Source organism: Conger conger, chromosome 5 (genome assembly GCF_963514075.1).
Source record: "Conger conger chromosome 5, fConCon1.1, whole genome shotgun sequence".
Classification (NCBI taxonomy): Eukaryota; Metazoa; Chordata; class Actinopteri; order Anguilliformes; family Congridae; genus Conger; species Conger conger.
Window position 1 is genome coordinate 67,196,964 of NC_083764.1, and position 26,030 is coordinate 67,222,993.

A 26,030-nucleotide genomic window follows, 5' to 3' on the forward strand; every position below is an offset into this window, starting at 1 on the left:
TGGTATTCATTTTGGTGTTCAATATTTACATTAATAAATTAGTGGTGTGATCTGCAACCCCAGGCCTCCTCCTTCAAGAACATCTTTACTCTGCGCAGATTACCTGGGTCTGCTGGAGGACTTCTGTCAAAACTGGGCAGTAAAAAAAGGCAAAAGTAATGATCTTTAAAAAAAGAAAAAGAAAACAGGTACCAGTTTCTTCTAGGCAACCGGCGTGGCTATCTCTCGAGGTCGAGGATGATGGTCTTCAGCCAGCAGAACAATTTCAAATGAGACAAGCATCAAACAAGAGACCCTGCATGTAGAAACATTCTACAAGGGCAAAAGAACCAAATAATGCATGCAAGGCAGAATTCTACCATTATTTATTAATGATTCATATCTAAAAAGGACATTAGAATTCTGGATGCACTCCAGTTCAAGCCCTCAGGACACATTGCAGTTTAAGGCAATGAAAGTCAAGGTGCTCAGTCATGAAGAGAATCAGTTAGTAACGAAGCTGACCCAACGAACACAAAACACTGACTGCTGATCAGCACTGCCTGCTAGCACACACTGTGAAACAGACCACAATCTCTTATCTATATTGGAATGATATGACAAAAACTGAAAACTGACTAAATCTCTTCTCTGTCAGAGATACAAAGCAGAGGCAGATCCTGATCAAGTATCAGATCCTGCTCTAACCTCTCCCTTCTCCGATTTTTCCATCTCACTAGGGCATACCACAGTGACCTCATCCCCTAGTGCAAGAAACCTTGGAGTGGTGATGGACAACAGGCTATCCTTCTCCGAGAACATCACTACAGTGACCCGGGCATGCAGGTTCTTCCTGTACAACATCCAGGGAATCCGACCCTTTCTCACCACCTGCTCCACTCAGCTCCTTGTTCAAGCAATGGTCCTGTCCCGCCTGGACTATTGCAATTCTCTGCTGGCTGGCCTTCCAGCATCTGCCATCAGACCCCTACAACTGATCCAGAATGCTGCAGCCTGTCTGGTACTCAATGTTCCCAGACATTCACATGTCACACCCCTGCTCAGCAACCTCCACTGGCTGCCTGTTATGGCTCGCATCAAATTTAAAACTTTGGTGCTCGCATACCAGGCAGTTAAGGGATCTGCCCCTGTATATATTCAATCCCTTATAAAGACCTATACACCAACAAGACCCCTCCGTTCTGCCACTTCATGCTTTCTGGCGCCTCCCCCTCGCCACACCTGCACTTCTCGCTCACGACTGCTGTCTGTCCTGGTCCCACGGTGGTGGAATGACCTCCCGGTGGATGTCAGAACGGCAGAGTCTCTGACCTCCTTCAAGCGCAGACTGAAGACTCATCTCTTGAGGCTACACCTTTCCCTCCCTACCTCACCACCATGATTAGCCTTGTGTATGCCATAGACTGTAATGGCACTTATATACAGTGCATCCGGAAAGTATTCACAGCGCTTCACTTTTCCCACATTTTGTTATGTTACAGCCTTATTCCAAAATTGAATAAATTCATTTTTTTCCTCAAAATTCTACACACAACACCCCATAATGACAACATGAAATAAGTTTTTTTGAAATTTTTGCAAATTTATTAAAAATAAAAAACTAAGAAATCACATGTACATAAGTATTCAGAGAGAGACAGAGTGAAACAGAGAGAGAGAGAGAGAGACAGAGAGACAGAGTGAAACAGAGAGGGAGAGGGAGAGAGTGAGACAGAGGGAGAGAGACAGAGAGAGACAGAGACAGAGTGAGAGAGAGGGAGAGAGTGAGAGAGAGTGAGAGAGACAGAGAGAGACAGAGTGAAACAGAGAGAGTGAGTGAGACAGAGTGAGACAGAGGGAGAGAGACTTACTCGAGGTTGCCAACTGTTTTATAGTCCAGAGTGAAAGAGAGGCTCAACTTCAGATCCTCTGGTTTGAGTACAGAAATCGTTTCAGTTAAATTGCTCTGTGACAAAGCTGTGAGCCGCATGGCTGGAATCTCCGGCCTCCATTTTGAAAGCTCATTATTTCTGCAGTACGGCGTCGGCTAGCTTGATAAAGAAGAGGTTTCTGAGTAATTGTGCTGTAGAAGTCTCGCCGATGCTTTATTATGCTTTATGCATCATTAACCCGCTGTTATTACATTTTCAAATTGCCCACAGTGCCCAGTCCACACACAGCCCAGTCCACACACAGCCCAGTCCACACACAGCCCAGTCCACACACAGCCCAGTCCACACACAGCCCAGTCCGCACACAGCCCAGTCCGCACACAGCCCAGTCCACACACAGCCCAGTCCACACACAGCCCAGTCCACACGCAGCTCAGTCCACACACAGCTCAGTCCACACACAGCCCACAGTCCATATACCACAACCCCACTTATATACCACAACCCCACTTATATACCACAACCCCACTTATATACCACAGCCTCCATCAGCAGGCGTCCTGTCTGGGTTGGTCACACTGCTCCAGTGAGACGCTGATGTTGTAGGAGCTCTTGTTCTTCCTCTTCCTCTTCCTCGGGGGACTTGGGGCTGGAGGGCCAGCCTGGTTAACACATCACTGAACGATAATAACGCTTAATGTTACACTCTAGACTCGTGTATAAACTTTATTTCTGTGTTTTCTTCATCCAGCACCTCAGCACAGCTTCAGTCGCCCTCTTGTGGACAGAGTGAGTATGACCTCAGACATTTCCTTCACTGGGCTGAAGTGTGTTTCTCTACTGATCTCAGATCAGCTCAAGTGAATGAACCCAAACCCAGCGTATGAGGGGCGTATTTGTCTCTGTCTGCATTCATACTGCACTGGGGAGAGAGACTTACCTCATCACACACCTGGGAGACACACTGGTGACGGGTCAGGAAAAGAGCAGCACTCTGGAGTGATTCCACTGGTGTATTTATTACACCCCAACTCATTACACACACACCAGTGTACTTACAATACCACCATGTACCACAGTAATCACTCATAACACACACCAGTGTACTTACAATACCACCATGTACCACAGTAATTACTCAGTAATAACATTGTGAGGTTATATCAGAGAGATCAGACATTTCTCACCAAGCACTTTAGAATCTTTGTATTTACATTTCAAATAATAGACAATATTTTGTTCATTATGTCCTTTTGTTCATGTCATTTGAAGTAAACCTGCTAATAAATACAGCCCTTTGATTTCAGCTGATGTTTACCAACAATGCCACAGTGCTATTTTACACTTACAGATACCTTCAGTGGACAGATCCGCACAGTCCCCATAGTACTAAAGAAAGGAAACAGTCTCTCAGTGAAGGAGTGTTTATAAGTGCTGAGAGGAGTGTTGTCACTGGGGTCAGAGAATGACACCTCCCCCCTGTCCCAGTCTAGCTGCACTCTGACCCTCTGGAGTTCCCTCTGTACAGTGAGGGCTTTAGATGGGGAGGTCATGGCTCTGTATTCCCCACTGATCAGCCCTATGCTATGCCCTATACTCCACACTCCTCCTGCTGGGCTCGGATACACACCCCTTTTCCTGCTGATGGACTCTTTAGCCACACCCACCCGCCAGTCCCCATCCCCCACTTCTACATCCCAGCAGTGTCTCCCTGAGCTGAATCCCTCAGAGCCCAGCACCCACCACCACCACCCATCAAATCTCTCTGGATTATCAGGAACCTGCTGTCTCTCATCACTGCGTCTCATACTGGTCAGATCCTCAGACAGTGAGAGTTCAGGATCTGCTGTGTTTGGGTCCAGAGTCACAGGAGCTGAAGGGACAGAGAATGAGACGTCAGCACTGATCTGCACAAAGAGAAACCGTCAGACACAATGGGCTCCTAATGATATAAACTGGGTTTCACAAGAACAACATTATAGCCTCAGATACATGTGTGAGAGAAACACCAGAACTAAAGGATATTAATATTTCATATGTCACACATTGTATAATCCCTGTAAGAGGGAGCAAAGCCTTGTGTAGCTCCTGTCCTTCCCCTTAAATACAGTATCACTCTTAAAGTAGCATTTTATTATGAGCATCAGTGAGATTAAGGACTGGTGCTCAGTCTCTTCACTCCAGGGCTCTTACACAGACAGGACCAATATGACTCTGACAGGCTTCATCAGCTTGTGGCAAGGATGCTGAAGATTCCCCCTGTACAGTGACAATGTGGAGCTCCCTGCCCCCAGTACTCACTGTATTGAACAGTCCCCAGCATCTTCTCCCACAATCTGTACTTCAGATTGCCCAGGTGCTTGGCCACATCAATCAGCGCTCCTGAGACCTTCTCTGGATCCCCCAGTGTGCACTGGGCTCTGCAATAATATTCAGGAGTCACTTGTGCTGTGGGCGTGGCTTCATTACCATAGAAGATTATCAGCAGCAACATCAGATCTTCATTCTGTAAGAAAATGGCTCCATCCCTCCCAGCATTCTGCCACACAGCCCCACTGAGAGACACACACTCACAGCCCCACTGAGAAACACATACTCACAGCCTGACCCCACTGAGAGACACACACCCACAGCCCCATTGAGAGACACACACACTCACAGCCCCACTGAGAGACACACACTCACAGCCCCACTGAGAAACACACACTCACAGCTCCACTGAGAGACAAACACTCACAGCCCCACTGAGAGACACACACTCACAGCCCCACTGAGAAACACACACTCACAGCCCCACTGAGAGACACACACTCACAGCCCCATTGAGAGACACACACTCACAGCCTGACCCCACTGAGAGACACACACTCACAGCCCCACTGAGAGACACACACTCACAGCCCCACTGAGAGACACACACTCACAGCCCCACTGAGAAACACACACTCACAGCCCCATTGAGAGACACACACTCACAGCCCCACTGAGAGACACACACTCACAGCCCCACTGAGAGACACACACTCACAGCCCCATTGAGAGACACACACTCACAGCCCCACTGAGAGACACATACACACAGCCCCACTGAGAGACACATACACACAGCCCCACTGAGAGACACACACTCACAGCCCCACTGAGAGACACACACTCACAGCCCCACTGAGAAACACATACTCACAGCCTGACCCCACTGAGAAACACACACTCACAGCCCCACTGAGAAACACATACTCACAGCCTGACCCCACTGAGAGACACACACCCACAGCCCCATTGAGAGACACACACACTCACAGCCCCACTGAGAGACACACACTCACAGCCCCACTGAGAAACACACACTCACAGCTCCACTGAGACACACACTCACAGCCCCATTGAGAGACACACACTCACAGCCCCACTGAGAGACACACACTCACAGCCCCACTGAGAGACACACACTCACAGCCCCACTGAGAGACACACACTCACAGCCCCATTGAGAGACACACACTCACAGCCTGACCCCACTGAGAGACACACACTCACAGCCCCACTGAGAGACACACACTCACAGCCCCACTGAGAGACACACACTCACAGCCCCACTGAGAAACACACACTCACAGCCCCATTGAGAGACACACACTCACAGCCCCACTGAGAGACACACACTCACAGCCCCACTGAGAGACACACACTCACAGCCCCATTGAGAGACACACACTCACAGCCCCACTGAGAGACACATACACACAGCCCCACTGAGAGACACATACACACAGCCCCACTGAGAGACACACACTCACAGCCCCACTGAGGGACACACACTCACAGAAGGGGGGCGGGGGGGTGGGATTTATATTAGAAGGAAATATTAATTTAATTTCCTCCATCGTGATTATTAAAGCTGCAGTAATTATTACAGAGAGAGGCCTTTCAAACACATTCCACAGTACCTCACTGATAGAACACTACAGGCTAATACTTTTGATATTTGACCTGAGGAGAGAGGATGGAATTTGCTTACCTGATTTGTGTGTCCTTGTAGTTCTGAAATAAAGAGAGTGAATTATTATCACTGTAGCCAACCGTGTTATAAGCCACATTAATATATTTAAATAACTCTTGACATGACATGGAAAAAAAAAGTTCTTCTTTAACCCTTTCACGCAATATTTCTTCTCTTTTTATGACGTTGGAGCAAGTGTGAAATGACGTTTTTTTTCTTCTTGTATTTTAAAGACGTTAAATATCTGTCTACTGTAGTGGACACCATTCATTAATGCTATAAAAAGTGGTTTTTTTGGAAACTGCATAGAACAGCATAAAATATATATATTTAAAGCATTAGCTTTCAATAACTGATCAGTATAGTTTAAACAGGTCCATGTTATGAACATAGTGTGTGATTATGGAATGGATTGATCAGTATAGTTTAAACAGGTCCATGTTATGAACATAGTGTGTGATCACGGAATGGATTGATCAGTATAGTTTAAACAGGTCCATGTTATGAACATAGTGTGTGATTATGGAATGGATTGATCAGTGTAGTTTAAACAGGTCCCATGTTATGAACATAGTGTGTGATTATGGAATGGATTGATCAGTGTAGTTTAAACAGGACCATGTTATGAACATAGTGTGTGATTATGGAATGGATTGATCAGGATAGTTTAAACAGGTCCATGTTATGAACACAGTGTGTGATTATGGAATGGATTGATCAGTATAGTTTAAACAGGTCCATGTTATGAACATAGTGTGTGATTATGGAATGGATTGATCAGTGTAGTTTAAACAGGTCCCATGTTATGAACATAGTGTGTGATTATGGAATGGATTGATCAGTGTAGTTTAAACAGGACCATGTTATGAACATAGTGTGTGATTATGGAATGGATTGATCAGGATAGTTTAAACAGGTCCATGTTATGAACACAGTGTGTGATTATGGAATGGATTGATCAGTATAGTTTAAACAGGTCCATGTTATGAACATAGTGTGTGATTATGGAATGGATTGATCAGTGTAGTTTAAACAGGTCCATGTTATGAACATAGTGTGTGATTATGGAATGGATTGATCAGTATAGTTTAAACAGGTCCATGTTATGAACATAGTGTGTGATTATGGAATGGATTGATCAGTATAGTTTAAACAGGTCCCATGTTATGAACATAGTGTGTGATTATGGAATGGATTGATCAGTGTAGTTTAAACAGGTCCATGTTATGAACATAGTGTGTGATTATGGATGGCGTCAGGGTGGCAACATCTGGGTGGGCGTAGTGTGTGTCGGTGGGGTGAGTGCCCTGTGTCTGATGAATACAAGCAGCTGGGCGCAGTTTGACATATCTGTGGATTCATCTCACTGCAAAGCATACTTCGCTTTCTTCACTCTGTCAATCAGCTGACACTTTATGTCCTGGGCTAAGTCGCTGATGCGCCCTTAGCCAGCAGGCCAGTTAATCCCCATGCATAGCCCGACTTGTAGCGGCAGCAGCAGGTTCGATTAGGGTTTCCCCGATTGTCTGTGGCTTTTTCGCCTGTGCTCACTGAGCTTTGGCAGGGAGTGTTGTCTGTTTCGTGAGGACTTTCTCTTGACCGAGCGACTCTCGCTCCTTTCGGTGGAAAAAGTCTACCGGTTTGGCAGTGAGGGAGGAGCGCTTGTGTTTCAGGTGTCAGAGCATTTTACAGGCTTTAGGCTCCTCGGCGCACACAACACACTGGGGCCGTTGTACTTTATGTGAATCCACACTGGATATAAATGGTAAATGGTTGGCATTTGTATAGCGCCTTTATCCAAAGCACTGTACAATTGATGCTTCTCATTCACCCATTCATACACACACTCACACACCGACAGCGATTGGCTGCCATGCAAGGCACCGACCAGCTCATCAGGAGCATTTGGGGGTTAGGTGTCTTACTCAGGGACACTTCGACACAGCCCGGGCGGGGGTTTGAACCGGCAGCCCTCCGACTGCCAGACGACTGCTCTTACTGCCTGAGCCATGTCGCCCCTATATAGACATATTCTCCTCCATACTTTCCACACATTCTGAAAATGATCTGGCAACCCCCCATCGGAGAGCATTAACAGCAGTGTGTATAGAGTCCTACAGACACAGAGTGAACAGGTCTTACCTGCAGGAATGAGATGCCTTCAGCTCCCAGCTCCTGTTCTATGGCTCTGATCTGTTCTGAAAGGGATGATATCTCTTCTGTCATCTTCTCAATCTTCTCCTTCATCTTCTGACTCTTCTGCTCCTCTTCCTCCCTCAGTGCAGTGATCCTGGCTGCCTCTTCATCTTTTAGGAACTGCTGAAGTTTCTCAAACTCCATCTTTATCTGTCTCTCTGTGTGCTGGGCCTGGCTCTGGAATAAACATTATTCACCATCATTTCAGCACAATCCAGTGCTGCATTTTCAACACTGTGATTTAAAGGCCTCAGTACAGTACCTTGATGTGCTCTGCTGTTTGATCACAGATTAGTTTCACTGTATTAAAGGCTTTTAGCTTCTCCTGCAGTGGAGCCAGTGCAGTTCTGAGTTTTCCCTGGAAAGAAATGACAGAGTCCACACTTTACTGAGGAAACAGACCGACAGTAAACTTCACTGCCTACACAGACAGCACAAGAGCCCCTGTTCAGACACAGGGGAGCCAAAATGGAGACTCATGTCAGCTTGTGTAGAAACCATGTGTTATTTGACACATACATATCTGTGCATTGACTCTAAGACAGCACAGGTAAACAGGACTGACTACAGCAAATTATCACATAAACATTCTGTCCAAGGGTCAAAATTCAATTTCCAGAAATGTATAAATGAAATTGTTCCAGTTTAATGTGCTGTATATGTACTCTCCAGTGGCACATTAACAGTGATCTGCCCTCTGAGGCCACATTGTGTCAGACACATACTGTATTACTGAGCATGAACTTTGACCCCTCCTGTCCCTTGCTGAGCACTGCTTGTCAGAGTTGGAAGGTAGTACCGGTCGTGGGTTTATTATTTTCACCTGGTTCTCTTTAGTGCCAAACGTGGTGTCTACCTCCAGAAGGTATTTAAAGCCCTCTTTGACAGTCAGTCGACACTTTGGTGTTACTGTTCGCACTGACACCAAGCCGGTATGCACGCGGTAAGACTTATTGAGTCAGGTATCGTGCAGGTTCAGGTTTCTGTCTCATTTAAAAAACAAAACAAAAAGGTAAGGAAGACGCCCAGCCTGTTGGTGCGCACACAGCACCTTCCGTAACCTTCCGTAAAGTTCTTTGTTTTTCTTTGATTTCATTTTCAGCTCGTGTGAGCTTGCGGGTGAGGGACGTTGTCCCCGGTACATGTATTTTGGTTTGTGTTTTTTCCTGAGCTGCATCTCAAGGTTCTTTGTTTTCATGCCTAGTGTTTTTTTCTAGGTTGTTATTTTATTTTGTCGTGTTGTAGTGCTTGTTTTTGTTGGGTTGTTCGCCCTGGTTTTTAAGGGTCGTTTTATTTTCCTGTGCCCGTTTTGTGGGCTGTTCCTTTTATTTTGGCCGGAGTTATCTCCTAGGCATTTTCTGTTTCCTCGATCTTCCGGGGTTTTGTGGCGAACACGTTCGCTTATAAGGGATACCCTTACTCTCCGCCAGTCCCCGACCTTACAGGGGTTACAGGCGTTGTGTGCGCAACAGACTACTACAGCCGAGCAGCAGACTATGGGGTTTCAACACCAGGATGAAATATTGGCCAGGTTAGGTCAGCAGCAGGATGTGCTACTCGGACTCGCCGAGACCTTCCGGCAAGTAGCGAGCGAGTTCCGTTCATCCCAGGAACAAGCACCAGCCCCTGATACCCCTCAACCGTCCAATCCTCCCCAACCAGTCTCTCACACTTACCAACCCATTACACCTGTGGTCAGGGAGAGGGAGAGAGAGCGGGCAGAAGGGGCGGGTCCAACTGGCCGGTTCTGTCTCCTCTAGGCAGGGTTGTAAGTGCCGAGGGGAGACAAGGGGCACACACAGGGGAGGAGCCGATGCCCCAGGAGGCAACCCGGGAGAGAGGGGCTGTGTTTTTATTGCGGCCAGGGCATCAAATTAGGAACTGCCCCGACCTGAAAACAAAGAGCAGTCCCACTAGTGGAGCGAAAGTCACTAGTGGGACCGGTTAAAGGTAGCAGCTTTCGCACAGTTCTCCCCGTCGAACTGACACGGAAGAGGGGTGTGGTTAAGGCAGACGCCTTTATTGATTCCGGGGCGGTTGATAACTTTATTGACCGCCAGTGGGCTAAACACCAGAAACTGGTCCTTGCCACAGCCCCAATCCATCACGGCGCTTGACGGTCGCCCGTTGGGGTCGGGGGTTGTACGTCAGATGACTGAGCGGGTTGTAATGCGGATCCCGTTTCTGGGGCACCGGGAGCGTATTTATTTCTTTTTGGTGGAATCCCCGGCTTACCCAATCGTATTGGGTCATGTGTGGTTAACTAAACACCAACCCCAAATAAACTGGGGAGACCGGAGCAATCCGGTGTCCCGGTGGGGTCCGCACTGCACTAACCACTCCGATCAGACACACACTCCCGCGGCTCCCCCCATAGAGATTGACATAGAGTCAGAGTTGGACGAAGAGGAGGCTAGGCGGTTCCCCAGCCCTCAGATTAGGACTCCGGACATGGAGGAGCAGGTGGAGAGTCTGGAATGGGATTCAGCCTGAGATTGGAATCCCCCCGTTGACGAGGGGGAGGGCAGTGACGTCACTGACTGGGACTCCGAGAGCCTTTTTCGGGCTTCTGACAGTGGGGATGAGGGCCGGATGGTAGGGGCGATTGCGTTCCCACTGCCACCTAATGTACCCAGGGAATATAGCGAGGTAGCGGAGGTATTCAGCAAACAACGGGCTACTACGTTACCTCTGCCCGGTCGTATGACTGTGCGATTGAGCTATACCCTGGTACAGTCCCGCCCAGGGGTACGCTTTATTCACTCTCTGTGCCTGAGAGCGAGTCTATGAAGGAATATATTCGCGACGCATTGGCGAACGGGTTCATTAGACTGTCTACATCACCGGCGGGGGCAGGATTCTTTTTTGTGAAAAAGAAAGACGGGAGTCTAAGACCCTGCATTGATTACAGGGGATTCAATGCCATAATCATCAAAAATAGGTACCCCCTGCTGCTGATGAACTGAGCGTCTGCAGTCGGCGTTCGATTTTTCCAAACTCGACCTCCGTAATGCGTACAATCTTGTACGCATACGCGAGGGCGACGAGTGGAAAACGGCTTTTAACACGCACGCCGGTCATTATGAATACCTGGTCATGCCGTTCGGTCTCACCAACGCCCCCGCAGTATTTCAGGCGCTGGTTAATGATGTGCTCAGGGAGATGCTGGAGAAATTTGTGTTCGTCTATCTGGACGATATTTTAACTTTCTCCAACAATATCTCTGAACACAGTCGGCACGTGACTCTGGTTCTGACGCGTCTTTTAGAAGCTCGCCTGTTTGTCAAGGCGGAGAAATGCGTTTTTCACGCTAACACTTTCGTTTCTTGGGTTTATTGTGTCTGCGGGAAAAACCGAGATGGACCCAGCGAAAGTGGCAGCTGTTAGGAATTGGCCTACTCCTGAATCTATCAAGCAGGTGCAGAGATTCTTAGGGTTCGGCAATTTTTATCGCCGCTTTATTAGAAACTTTAGCACGGTGGTCGCGCCCATCACTGCGCTTACCAGGAAGACTGCTCCGGCGCGCTTTGTGTGGACTCCCCGTGCGGAGGCGGCGTTCGTGGAGTTAAAAAGAAGATTCTGTACAGAACCAATCCTAATAACTCCTAACCCTTCTCTTCCATTTATTGTGGAGGTTGATGCCTCCGAGCTGGGGGTGGGCGCTATTCCATCACAACGGTCTCCCCTTGACCAAAAAGTGCATCCCTGTGCGTTTTTCTCTCGGTCGCTGTCCCAGGCCGAGAGAAATTAGGACGCGGGGGATAGGGAACTGCTAGCAAATTAGTCCTGGAGGAGTGGCGTCACTGGCTGCCGCGTGGGTAGGGGAAAACAGTACCTCGTCGACTGGGAGGGCTATGGCCCCGAGGAGCGCTCTTGGGTCCCCTCTAGGGACATTTTGGACCCAGAGCTCATCCACAAATTCCGCAGGCGGGGGGCTGAAGGATTATCTGGGGCCGCTCCTTAGTAGCGGGTCCTGTCAGAGTTGGAAGGTAGTACCGGTCGTGGGTTTATTATTTTCACCTGGTTCTCATTAGTGCCAACGTGGTGTCTACCTCCGGAAGGTATTTAAAGCCCTCTTTGACAATCGGTCGACGCTTTGGTGTTACTGTTCGCACTGACACCAAGCCGGTATGCACGCGGTAAGACTCTGAACCTTATTGAGTCAGGTATCGTGCAGGTTGTTCGCCCTGGTTTTTAAGGGTCGTTTTATTTTCCTGTGGCCGTTTTGTGGGCTGTTCCTTTTATTTTGGCCGGAGTTATCTCCTAGGCATTTTCTGTTTCCTCGATCTTCCGGGGTTTTGTGGCGAACACGTTCGCGTGTTCGCTTATAAGGGATACCCTTAGTCGCTCTTGGCTCTCCACAAGAGAGAATCATAATCATGATAAATATTATGATTCACATTTTTTGTTTCTGACACAAACATGTTCACGTTTTCAGTGAAGCTATTTTAACAGCTTCACCAAGGTTTTAATAAATGACAGCTCTACAAGCCCAACTTTCTCATAATATGACAATAGTCTTTGACAAATTGACAAATTAAATATGTAAAATACTAACAATTCTGTTTAAAAGCATTGGAAAATTATATGATTAAAGTCTAAATTCTGTTAACAAAGTTACCTTATACTCTTCTGCAGCCTCCTGAACTGGTAGCAGTTTGTGGTTTTCATGTTTTCTTGAAGTTTGACAGACAACACAGACGGGTATTTGATCCTCCAAACAGAAGAGTTTGAGTTTCTCACTGTGCTGACTGCAGAGCACTGATCCTGCTTCAGCTCTCTGACTTCTCTCCTTTAAGAACGCCTCACAGGCATTCCTCAGAGACAGGTTAGGGAGAGGACGTTCCATAGAAGATCTTCTCCTGCAAACTGGGCACTCCTGAGATCCCTTGTTTTCCCAGTACTGCTGCAGACAGGCCTTACAGAAGCTGTGACTGCATCTCAGGACAACAGGATCCCTGAAGATTTCAGAGCACACAGGACAGGAGAGGTCCTCTTCCAGGAGAGAAGGAGATCCAGAGGCCATTCTGTCCCGTCTGTAGCTCAGTAATGGCTTCTGCTAAATCTGTAGCTTAGTTTCACTTCTACTGCTGTTACACAAGCTGCAGGTAAAAATAATAAATGTCTGAATACATTTATTTATTTTAATTTTTGTTTCTCAGTCTGTTTTTTCTTCCACTATATTTAGAAGTTCCTTCATTTCTGGAGAATATACAGAGAAAAAAAAAATCATAACGTGCCCAGTGTAACTAAAGCTTCGTCTCTGTGTGAGAAACTGCACTTCCCTCTTCCTGTTAGACACACCTGATTAACAGAGACTGTAGTTCTGCAGGGGGCAGCATTGTGCCACTGAGCTTTGAGGGCGATATTGCTCAAGGTGTTGTTGCAACGCTCCAAGGCACACATATTGCAGATAAAAGTGTATTTTATATATTTATACAATTGCAATTCTTCTGGGTGAGCTCGTTCAGCAGAACGCACAATATAACCAAATTGGCAAAAGATAAATGCCGTACAGATATTAGGAAGTATTTTCTATAATTATCCATAGCATAGTATGCTGCAATATAATCAATGGTATATCATGATATACCTTTTCTAATATATAATGTTTCACAATAAGATCAGCTTTTATCTTCTTTACTTCTGGCATACATTAAATAATTCAAGATATAAAAAAGATTGCACTAGCAATTGAAGGAGGATATATTATATACTCATGTAAGAAACCCCCCAAATACAACAAGAGCCGGAAGTATCTGAGTGTGTGCCTGTGTTCACCCCTCTACACTCTGAGTGTGTGTACACCCCTCTACACTCTGAGTGTGTGCCTGTGTTCACCTCTCTACACTCTGAGTGCCTGTGTTCACCCCTCTACAGTCTGAGTGTGTGTTCACCCCTCTACACTCTGAGTGTGTGTTCACCCCTCTACACTCTGAGTGTGTGCCTGTGTTCACCCCTCTACACTCTGAGTGTGTGTCTGTGTTCACCCCTCTACACTCTGAGTGTGTGTCTGTGTTCACCCCTCTACAGTCTGAGTGTGTGTCTGTGTTCACCCCTCTACAGTCTGAGTGTGTGTTCACCCCTCTACACTCTGAGTGTGTGTCTGTGTTCACCCCTCTACAGTCTGAGTGTGTGTCTGTGTTCACCCCTCTACAGTCTGAGTGTGTGTCTGTGTTCACCCCTCTACAGTCTGAGTGTGTGTTCACCCCTCTACACTCTGAGTGTGTGTCTGTGTTCACCCCTCTACAGTCTGAGTGTGTGTCTGTGTTCACCCCTCTACAGTCTGAGTGTGTGTCTGTGTTCACCCCTCTACACTCTGAGTGTGTGTTCACCCCTCTACACTCTGAGTGTGTGTCTGTGTTCACCCCTCTACACTCTGAGTGTGTGTCTGTGTTCACCCCTCTACACTCTGAGTGTGTGTCTGTGTTCACCCCTCTACAGTCTGAGTGTGTGTCTGTGTTCACCCCTCTACAGTCTGAGTGTGTGTTCACCCCTCTACACTCTGAGTGTGTGTCTGTGTTCACCCCTCTACAGTCTGAGTGTGTGTCTGTGTTCACCCCTCTACAGTCTGAGTGTGTGTCTGTGTTCACCCCTCTACAGTCTGAGTGTGTGTCTGTGTTCACCCCTCTACAGTCTGAGTGTGTGTTCACCCCTCTACACTCTGAGTGTGTGTTCACCCCTCTACACCCTGAGTGTGTGTTCATCCCTCTACACTCTGAGTGTGTGTCTGTGTTCACCCCTCTACACTCTGAGTGTGTGCCTGTGTTCACCCCTCTATCCTCTGAGTGCCTGTGTTCACCCCTCTACACTCTGAGTGTGTGTCTGTGTTCACCCCTCTACACTCTGAGTGTGTGTTCACCCCTCTACAGTCTGAGTGTGTGTCTGTGTTCACCCCTCTACACTCTGAGTGTGTGTCTGTGTTCACCCCTCTACACTCTGAGTGCCTAGTGTTCACCCCTCTACACTCTGAGTGCCTAGTGTTCACCCCTCTACACTCTGAGATCAGAACAGAGCTGCTGCCAGCACATTGCTCTCTCTGGCGAGGGGGAAGAGACGTTAAAGTCAGTATTCTCCCGCTGCCGAGGATGGAAAAATTGGGTCTGAGATCAAATAAGACCCACACAGATCTGCTGCCACCGTGCGCTGACAAGGTTGCACCATAAAACTAACACCAGCGGATTTCATATTCCCTGAATGCTCCTGCACACCGCGCCTGAACCCACACACATCTGCGTCCTGCACCACGCCATGATGGAGTAATACGCCATGATGGAGTAATACACATGATGGAGTAATACACCATGATGGAGTAATACGCATGATGGAGTAATACGCCATGATGGAGTAATACGCATGATGGAGTAATACACATGATGGAGTAATACGCATGATGGAGTAATACACATGATGGAGTAATACGCCATGATGGAGTAATACGCATGATGGAGTAATACACGTGATGGAGTAATACGCATGATGGAGTAATACGCATGATGGAGTAATACACATGATGGAGTAATACACATGATGGAGTAATACGCATGATGGAGTAATACGCCATGATGGAGTAATATGCCATGATGGAGTAATACACATGATGGAGTAATACACATGATGGAGTAATACACATGATGGAGTAATACGCCATGATGGAGTAATACACATGATGGAGTAATACGCGTGATGGAGTAATACGCATGATGGAGTAATACACATGATGGAGTAATACGCATGATGGAGTAATACGCCATGATGGAGTAATACACATGATGGAGTAATACACGTGATGGAGTAATACGCATGATGGAGTAATACACATGATGGAGTAATACACATGATGGAGTAATACACGTGATGGAGTAATACGCATGATGGAGTAATACACATGATGGAGTAATACACCATGATGGAGTAATACACATGATGGAGTAATACACGTGATGGAGTAATACGCATGATGGAGTAATACGCATGATGGAGTAATACGCCATGATGGAGTAATACACATGATGGAGTAATACACATGATGGAGTAATACGCATGATGGAGTAATACGCATGATGGAGTAATACACATGATGGAGTAATACGCATGATGGAGTAATACACATGATGGAGTAATACGCATGATGGAGTAATACACATGATGGAGTAATACGCATGATGGAGTAATACACATCATGGAATAATACGCATGATGGAGTAATACACATGATGGAGTAATACACATGATGGAGTAATACGCATGATGGAGTAATACGCATGATGGAGTAATACACATGATGGAGTAATACGCATGATGGAGTAATACGCCATGATGGAGTAATACACATGATGGAGTAATACGCATGATGGAGTAATAGGCATGATGGAGTAATACACATGATGGAGTAATACGCATGATGGAGTAATACACATGATGGAGTAATACACATGATGGAGTAATATGCCATGATGGAGTAATATGCCATGATGGAGTAATACACATGATGGAGTAATACGCATGATGGAGTAATACACATGATGGAGTAATACGCATGATGGAGTAATACACATGATGGAGTAATACGCATGATGGAGTAATACACATGATGGAGTAATACACATGATGGAGTAATACGCATGATGGAGTAATACGCATGATGGAGTAATACACATGATGGAGTAATACACATGATGGAGTAATACACATGATGGAGTAATACACATGATGGAGTAATACACATGATGGAGTAATACGCATGATGGAGTAATAAAGCACGGACACTGCAGTGACAGCAGTGTTTCTGTGGAGTTTTTTTGCCTCATTATTCGCTTCAGGATGCCGTAGTTACACTCTCCCCCAGATCACAACAAAGAAAAACCTGTATAAACAAAGGTTAATAAATAATATCAACCCCCAAAAAATACAAATTTGCACTTACGATGACTATATTTTTGTTTAGAACAGCCCTTCATGTGTATTTTACTAGTAAGGGATATAATGCTTTAAGTTGTGGAAGAACAAAGTGTCTAATATTACACATCACATCAAAAGGTCAAAATCTAAAGGAAACAATGAGAACCCTCTCTCCATAAAAAAAAAAATATTTCTTAAATCTCCTTTTGTCCAGATGCTTCTACATACATGTGAGAGTGAGCAAGAGAGACAGAGTGAAACAGAGAGAGAGAGAGTGAGACAGAGTGAGACAGAGTGAGACAGAGAAAGAGTGAGACAGAGAGAGGGAGAGGGAGAGAGTGAGACAGAGGGAGAGAGACAGAGAGACAGAGTGAAACAGAGAGAGCGAGTGAGACAGAGTGAGACAGAATGAGACAGAGACAGAGTGAAACAGAGAAAGAGTGAGACAGAGAGAGTGAGACAGAGAGAGTGAGACAGAGAGAGACAGAGTGAAACAGAGTGAGACAGAGGGAGAGAGACTTACTCGAGGTTGCCAACTGTTTTATAGTCCAGAGTGAAAGAGAGGCTGAACTTCAGATCCTCTGGTTTGAGTACAGAAATCGTTTCAGTTAAATTGCTCTGTGACAAAGCTGTGAGCCGCATGGCTGGAATCTCCGGCCTCCATTTTGAAAGCTCATTATTTCTGCAGTACGGCGTCGGCTGGCTTGATAAAGAAGAGGTTTCTGAGTAATTGTGCTGTAGAAGTCTCGCCGATGCTTTATTATGCTTTATGCATCATTAACCCGCTGTTATTACATTTTCAAATTGCCCACAGTGCCCAGTCCACACACAGCCCAGTCCACACACAGCCCAGTCCACACACAGCCCAGTCCACACACAGCCCAGTCCACACACAGCTCAGTCCACACACAGCTCAGTCCACACACAGCCCAGTCTATACACAGCCCAGTCCACACACAGCCCAGTCCACACACAGGCCACAGTCCATATACCACAACCCCACTTATATACCACAGCCTCCATCAGCAGGCGTCCTGTCTGGGTTGGTCACACTGCTCCAGTGAGACGCTGATGTTGTAGGAGCTCTTGTTCTTCCTCTTCCTCTTCCTCGGGGGACTTGGGGCTGGAGAGCCAGCCTGGTTAACACATCACTGAACGATAATAACGCTTAATGTTACACTCTAGACTCGTGTATAAACTTTATTTCTGTGTTTTCTTCATCCAGCACCTCAGCACAGCTTCAGTCGCCCTCTTGTGGACAGAGTGAGTATGACCTCAGACATTTCCTTCACTGGGCTTGACTGCGTTTCTCTACTGATCTCAGATCAGCTCAAGTGAATGAACCCAAACCCAGCGTATGAGGGGCGTATTTGTCTCTGTCTGCATTCATACTGCACTGGGGAGAGAGACTTACCTCATCACACACCTGGGAGACACACTGGTGATGGGTCAGGAAAAGAGCAGCACTCTGGAGTCATTCCACTGGTTTATTTATTACACCCCAACTCATTACACACACACCAGCGTACTGACAATACCACCATGTACCACAGTAATTACTCAGTAATAACATTGTGAGGTTATATCAGAGAGATCAGACATTTCTCAGCAAGCACTTTAGAATGTTTGTATTGTTTGTATTTCAAATATTTCAATATTTTGTTCATGATGTCCTTTTGTTCATGATATTTGAAGTAAACCTGCTCTGAGTTGAATAAATACAGCCAATGTTTACCAACAATCCCACAGTGCTATTTTACACTTACAGACACCTTCATTGGACAGAGCCGCATAGTCTCCACAGAAAAAAAGAATGGAAACAGTCTCTCAGTGAAGGAGTGTTTAAAAGTGTAGAGAGGAGTGTTGTTACTGGGGTCAGAGAATGACACCTCCCCCCTGTCCCAGTCCAGCTGCACTCTGACCCTCTGGAGGTCCCTCTGCACAGTGAGGACTGTAAGTGGGGAGGTCAGTGCTCTGTATACCCCACTGGTCAGCTCTATACCCCACACTCCTCCTGCTGGGCTCGGATCCAAACGCCCTTTCCTGCTGATGGACTCTTTAACCACACCCGCCCGCCAGGCCACACCCCCCACCTCTACATCCCAGCAGTGGCTCCCTGAGCTGAATCCCTCAGAGCCCAGCACCCAACACCGCCCAACACATCTCTCTGGATTATCAGGAACCTGCTGTTTCTCATCACTGCGTCTCACACTGGTCAGATCCTCAGACAGTGAGAGTTTGGGATGTGCTGTGTTTGGGTCCAGAGTCACAGGAGCTGAAGGGACAGAGAATGAGACGTCAGCACTGATCTGCACAAAGGGAAACCGTCAGACACAATGGGCTCCTAATGATATAAACTGGGTTTCACAAAAACAACATTATAGCCTCAGATACATGTGTGAGAGAGGCACCAGAACTAAAGGATAATAATATTTCATATGTCACACATTGTATAATCCCTGTAAGAGGGAGCAAACCCTGTCAGTGTTTGTGTAGCTCCTGTCCTTCCCCTTAAATACAGTATCACTCTTAAAGCAGCATTTTATTATGAGCATAAGTGAGATTAAGGACTGGTGCTCAGTCTCTTCACTCCAGGGCTCTTCCACAGATGGGACCAATATGACTCTGACTGGCTTCATCAGCTTGTGGAAAGGATGCTGAAGATTCCCCCTGTACAGTGACAATGTGGAGCTCCCTGCCCCCAGTACTCACTGTATTGAACAGTCCCCAGCATCTTCTCCCACACTCTGTACTTCAGATTGTCCAGGTGCTTGGCCACATCAATCAACGGTCCTGAGACCTTCTCTGGATCCCCCAGTGTGCACTGGGCTCTGCAATAATATTCAGGAGTCACTTGTGCTGTGGGTGTGGCTTCATTACCATAGAAGATTATCAGCAGCAACATCAGATCTTCATTCTGTAAGAAAACGGCTCCATCCCTCCCAGCATTCTGCCACACAGCCCCACTGAGAGACACACACTCACAGCCCCACTGAGAAACACACACTCACAGCCCCACTGAGAGACACACACTCACAGCCCCACTGAGAGACACACACTCACAGCCTGACCCCACTGAGATACACACACTCACAGCCCCACTGAGAGACACACACTCACAGCCTGACCCCACTGAGAGACACACACTCACAGCCCCACTGAGAGACACACACTCACAGCCCCACTGAGACACACACACTCACAGCCCCACTGAGATACACACACTCACAGCCCCACTGAGACACACACTCACAGCACCACTGAGAGACACACACTCACAGCCCCACTGAGAGACACACACTCACAGCCCCACTGAGAGACACACACTCACAGCCCCACTGAGAAACACACACTCACAGCCCCACTGAGAGACACATACTCACAGCCCCACTGAGAGACACACACTCACAGCCCCACTGAGGGACACACACTCACAGAAGGGGGGGGGGGGGGGTTTATATTAGAAGGAAATATTTATTTAATGTCCTCCATAGTGATTATTAAAGCTGCAGTAATTATTACAGGTATTTCAAACACATTCTACAGTACCACACTGATAGAACACTACAGGCTAATAAACTACTTTTGATATTTGACCTGAGGAGAGAGGATGGAATTTGCTTACCTGATTTGTGTGTCCTTGTAGTTCTGAAATAATGAGAGTGAATTATCATCACTGTAGCCAACTGTGTTATAAGCCACATTCATATATTTAAATAACTCTTGACATGACATGGAAAAATAAATGTTCTTCTTTAACCCTTTCACGCAATATTTCTTCTCTTTTTATGACGTTGGAGCAAGTGTAAAATGACATCTTTTTTATCTTGTATTTTAAAGAAGTTAAATATCTGTTGACTGTAGTGGACACCATTCATTAATGCAATAAAAAGTGTTTTTTTTTGGAAACTGCATTGAACAACATAAAATAAATATATTTAAAGCATAAGCTTTCAATACCTGATCAGTATAGTTTAAACAGGTCCATGTTCTGAACATAGTGTGTGATTATGGAATGGATTGATCAGTATAGTTTAAACAGGTCCATGTTATGAACATAGTGTGTGATTACGGAATGGATTGATCAGGATAGTTTAAACAGGTCCATGTTATGAACATAGTGTGTGATTATGGAATGGATTGATCAGTATAGTTTAAACAGGTCCATGTTATGAACATAGTGTGTGATTATGGAATGGATTGATCAGTGTAGTTTAAACAGGTCCATGTTATGAACATAGTGTGTGATTATGGAATGGATTGATCAGTATAGTTTAAACAGGTCCATGTTATGAACATAGTGTGTGATTATGGAATGGATTGATCAGTGTAGTTTAAACAGGTCCATGTTATGAACATAGTGTGTGATTATGGAATGGATTGATCAGTGTAGTTTAAACAGGTCCATGTTATGAACATAGTGTGTGATTGTGGATGGCGTCAGGGTGGCAATGTGTCGGTGGGGTGAGTGCCCTGTGTCTGATGAATACAAGCAGCTGGGCGCAGTTTGACATATCTGTGGATTCATCTCACTGCAAAGCATACTTTTCTTTCTTCACTCTGTCAATCAGCTGACACTTTATGTCCTGGGCTAAGTCGCTGATGCGCCCTTAGCCAGCAGGCCAGTTAATCCCCATGCATAGCCCGACTTGTAGCGGCAGCAGCAGGTTCGATTAGGGTTTCCCCGATTGTCTGTGGCTTTTTCGCCTGTGCTCACTGAGCTTTGGCAGGGAGTGTTGTCTGTTTCGTGAGGACTTTCTCTTGACCGAGCGACTCTTGCTCCTTTCGGTGGAAAAAGTCTACCGGTTTGGCAGTGAGGGAGGAGCGCTTGTGTTTCAGGTGTCAGAGCATTTTACAGGCTTTAGGCTCCTCGGCGCACACAACACACTGGGGCCGCTGTACTTTATGTGAATCCATACCTTATATATCGTGTTTATCCAAAGCGCTGTACAATTGATGCTTCTCATTCACCCATTCATACACACACTCACACACCAACATTGATTGGCTGCCATGCAAGGCACCGACCAGCTCGTCAGGAGCATTTAGGGGTTAGGTGTCTTGCTCAGGGACACTTCGACACAGCCCAGGTGGGGGATTGAACCGGCAACCCTCCAACTGCCAGACGACTGCTCTTACTGCCTGAGCCACGTCGCCCCTATATAGATATATTCTCCTCCATACTTTCTACACATTCTGAAAATGATCTGGCAACCCCCCATCGGTGAACATTAACAGCAGTGTGTATAGAGTCCTACAGACACAGAGTGAACAGGTCTTACCTGCAGGAATGAGATGTCTTCAGCTCCCAGCACCTGTTTTATAGCTCTGATCTGTTCTGAAAGGGATGATATCTCTTCTGTCATCTTCTCAATCTTCTCCTTCATCTTCTGACTCTTCTGCTCCTCTTCCTCCCTCAGTGCAGTGATCCTGGCTGCCTCTTCATCTTTTAGGAACTGCTGAAGTTTCTCAAACTCCATCTTTATCTGTCTCTCTGTGTGCTGGGCCTGGCTCTGGAATAAACATTATTCAGCATCATTTCAGCACAATCCAGTGCTGCATTTTCAACAATGTGATTTAAAGGCCTCAGTACAATACCTTGATGTGCTCTGCTGTTTGATCACAGATTAGTTTCACTGCATTAAATGCTTTTAGCTTCTCCTGCAGTGGAGCCAGTGCAGTCCTGAGTTCCTCCTGGAAAGAAATGAGTCCACACTTTACTGAGGAAACAGACCGACAGTAAACTTCACTGCCTACACAGACAGCACAAGAGCCCCTGCTCAGACAGAGGGGAGCCAGAATGGAGACTCAGGTCAGCTTGTGTAGAAACCATGTGTTATTTGACACATACTGTATCTGTGCATTGACTCTAAGACAGCACAGGTAAACAGGACTGACTACAGCAAATCATCACATAAACATCTGTCTAAGGGTCAAAATTCAATTTCCAGAAAAGTATAAATTAAATTGTTTCAAGTTTAATGTGTTGTATATTTACTCTCCAGTGGCACATTAACAGTGATCTGCGCTCTAAGGCCACATTGTGTCAGACACATATATCTGAGCATGAACTTGACCCCTCCTGTCCCATGCTGAGCACTGCTCCCTAACACAGCTCTGAGAACGTCTCCACACTCCTGCCCCTCCCTCCTGTCTCTCTGTCAGTCATGTGACACATAATGAGGAGCTCCAACTGCAGTCAGAGAACTAAAATGGCTCCTTTTGCAGAAATACAATAAATACTCAAATTAGAAATCCAAAATCATGATAAATATTATGATTCACATTTTTTGTTTCTGACACAAACATGTTCACGTTTTCAGTGAAGCTATTTTAACAGCTTCACCAAGGTTTTAATAAATGACAGCTCTACAAGCCCAACTTTCTCATAATATGACAATAGTTATCTCCAAGAATTAATTAATTAACTTAAATGTGTAAAATACAAACAATTCTGTTTAAAAGCATTGGAAAATTAAATTATTAAAGTCTAAATTCTGTTAACAAAGTTACCTTATACTCTTCTGCAGCCTCCTGAACTGGTAGCAGTTTGTGGTTTTCATGTTTTCTTGAAGTTTGACAGATAAGACAGATGGGTATTTGATCCTCCAAACAGAAGAGTTTGAGTGTCTCACTGTGAAGACTGCAGAGCACAGATCCTGCTTCAGCTCTCTGACTTTTCTCCTTTAAGAACGATTCACAGATATTCCTCAGAGACAGGTTATAGGGAGGACAATCCTTAGAAGATCTTCTCCTGCAAAATGGGCACTCCTGAGATCCCTTGTGATCCCAGTATTGCTTCAGACAGACCTTACAGATGCTGTGACTGCAACTCAGGACAACAGGATCCCTGAAGATTTCAGAGCACACAGGACAGGCGAGGTCCTCTTCCAGGAGAGAGGATCCAGACGCCATTTTGTCTCTGTCTTTTCTGAGCTCAGTAATGGCTTCTGCTAAATCTGTAGTTTAGTTTCACTTTTACAAACTGCTGTTACACAAACTGCAGGTAAAAATAATAAATGTCTGAATAAATTTATTTATTTTAATTTCTATTTCTCAGTCTGTTTTTTCTTCCACTATATTTAGAAGTTCCTTAATTTCTGGAGAATATACAGAGAAAAATAATGTCATAGGAGCCCAGTGTAACAAAAGCTTCGTCTCTGTGTGAGAAACTGTACTTCCCTCTTCCAGTTAGACACGCCTGATTATCAGAGACTCCAGTCCCTGCAGGGGGCAGTATTGTGCCACTGAGCTTTGAGAGCAATATTGCTCATCAAAGTGTTGTTGCAATCCCCGTTGGCCGGGACCTCTCTGTGCGGAGTTTGCATGTTCTCCCCGTGTTTGCGTGGGTTTCCTCCGGGTATTCCGGTTTCCTCCCACAGTCCAAATACATGCAGGTTAGGCTGATTGGAGAGTCTAAATTGCCCATGGGTATGAGTGTGTGAGTGAATGGTGTGTGTGCCCTGTGATGGACTGGCGACCTGTCCAGGGTGTATTCCGGCCTTTCGCCCACAGTGGGAGCCCACAGTGGGAGCCATAATTATTTGACCCATTGCTGATTTTGTAGTTTTGCCCACTTACAAAGAATGGAAGAATGCACTTTGTTGCCTTGGCCGTATGTTTTGGGTCATTGTCATGTTGGAAGACCCATCCGCGACCCATTTTCAGTGCTCTCACTGAGGGAAGGAGGTTGTCGCCCAAAATTTCCTGTTACATGGCCTCATTCATCCTCCCCTCGATACGGTGAAGTCGTCCTGTCCCCTTAGCTGAGAAACACCCCCAAAGCATAAGGTTTTCACCTCCATGCTTCACAGTGGGGATGGTGTTCTTGGGGTTGTACTCAGCATTTCTCTTCCTCGAGTCAAGTTGATGCCAAATAGCTCTATTTTGGTCTCATCTGACCATATCACCTTCTCCCAAGCCTCCTCTGGATCATCCAGGTGTTCTTTGGCAAACTTCAGACGGGCCTGTACATGTGCCTTCTTCAGCAGAGGAACCTTGCACGCGCAGCAGGATTTTAATCCTTCACGGTGTAGTGTGTTACTGATGGTTCTCTTCGTGACTGTGCTCCCAACTGCCTTCAGGTCATTAACAAGCTCCTCCTGTGTAGTACTGGGCTGATCCTTGACCTTTCTCATGATCATTGATATCCCACAAGGCGATATCTTGCATGGAGCCCCAGACCGAGGGAGATTGGCGGTGACTTTGTGTTTCTTCCATTTTCTAATAATTGCTCCAACAGTTGTTAACTTCTCACCAAGCTGCTTGCTTATTTTCTTGTAACCCATCCCAGCCTTGTGCAGGTCTACAATTTTGTCCCTGATGTCCTTAGACAGCTCCTTTGTCTTGGCCATGGTGGAAACGTTGGAATCTGATTGATTGTGTGGACAGGTGTCTTTTATGGGCGGCCTGTAGCGTAGTGGTTAAGGTAAATGACTGGGACCCGCAAGGTCGGTGGTTCTAATCCCGGTGTAGCCAAAATAAGGTCCGCACAGCCGTTGGGCCCTTGAGCAAGGCCCTTAAGCCTGCATTGCTCCAGGGGAGGATTGTCTTCTGCTTAGTCTAATCAACTGACTGTATGTTGCTCTGGATAAGAGGGTCTGCCAAATGCCAATAATGTAATGTAACGTATGTAATGTTATACAGCTACATAACAATGTAACGAGTTGACACTGGTGTTTTGGGTAATGAGTTGAGATTAGGAGTGCTTCTTAATGGAAAACTAACTGGTCTGTGGGAGCCAGAATTATTGCTGATTGGTAGGGGATCAAATACTTATTTCATGCAAAGATACGATAATAAATTTATAAAATGTATATGATGTTGTTATTGTGGATTATTTTGTGATATTCTGTCTCTCAATGTTAAAATGTACCTATGATTAAAATTCTACACAGTTCCATTCTTTGTAAGTGGGCAAACCTACAAAATCAGCAAGGGATCAAATAATTATTGCTCCCACTGTATGCTGTGATAGGCTCCAGCCCCCCTGCAACCCTGTACAGGATAAGAGTGATAATTATTCATAGCATAGTATACTGATATATATTCAATGGTATACC

General features: G+C 45.9%; 1 protein-coding gene across 3 annotated transcripts; it reads right to left on the bottom strand.

Annotated features, from left to right (window-relative positions):
• Nucleotides 1-2,903: 2,903 nt before the first annotated feature.
• On the bottom strand, nucleotides 2,904-24,138 carry LOC133127981 (E3 ubiquitin-protein ligase TRIM35-like). Of its 3 annotated transcripts, none has more exons than XM_061241143.1 (6): nucleotides 23,482-24,138; nucleotides 22,567-22,662; nucleotides 22,233-22,481; nucleotides 12,853-12,859; nucleotides 4,173-4,289; nucleotides 2,904-3,744 (listed from the first exon to the last, which is right to left on the bottom strand). In XM_061241143.1, exons 1-6 carry the CDS (start codon nucleotides 23,881-23,883, stop codon nucleotides 3,206-3,208), a joined length of 1,410 nt encoding a protein of 469 aa, XP_061097127.1. In that variant the 5' UTR covers nucleotides 23,884-24,138; the 3' UTR covers nucleotides 2,904-3,205. The 3 variants fall into 3 exon arrangements, with proteins under 3 accessions (XP_061097127.1, XP_061097125.1, XP_061097126.1); XM_061241141.1 differs by lacking the exons at nucleotides 22,233-22,481; nucleotides 22,567-22,662; nucleotides 23,482-24,138 and adding exons at nucleotides 5,890-5,912; nucleotides 8,014-8,244; nucleotides 8,330-8,425 and having other exon boundaries at nucleotides 4,173-4,291; nucleotides 12,689-13,326; XM_061241142.1 differs by lacking the exons at nucleotides 2,904-3,744; nucleotides 4,173-4,289; nucleotides 12,853-12,859 and adding exons at nucleotides 18,442-19,243; nucleotides 19,681-19,799; nucleotides 20,594-20,616 and having other exon boundaries at nucleotides 22,251-22,481.
• Between the last annotated feature and the right edge of the window lie 1,892 nt (nucleotides 24,139-26,030).

What these genes read in the sequence shown, in the direction of transcription:
- LOC133127981 (XM_061241141.1), bottom strand. Translation starts at nt 13,093, where the DNA reads ATGGCCTCTGGATCTCCTTCTCTCCTGGAAGAGGACCTCTCCTGTCCT. An exon ending in AGGCTGCAGAAGAGTATAAG is followed by an intron (nt 8,426 to 12,688) that starts GTAACTTTGTTA and finishes ATTTCTTTCCAG; the next exon opens with GGAAAACTCAGAACTGCACT. An exon ending in AAGGCATCTCATTCCTGCAG is followed by an intron (nt 5,913 to 8,013) that starts GTAAGACCTGTT and finishes TCTTTATTTCAG; the next exon opens with AACTACAAGGACACACAAAT.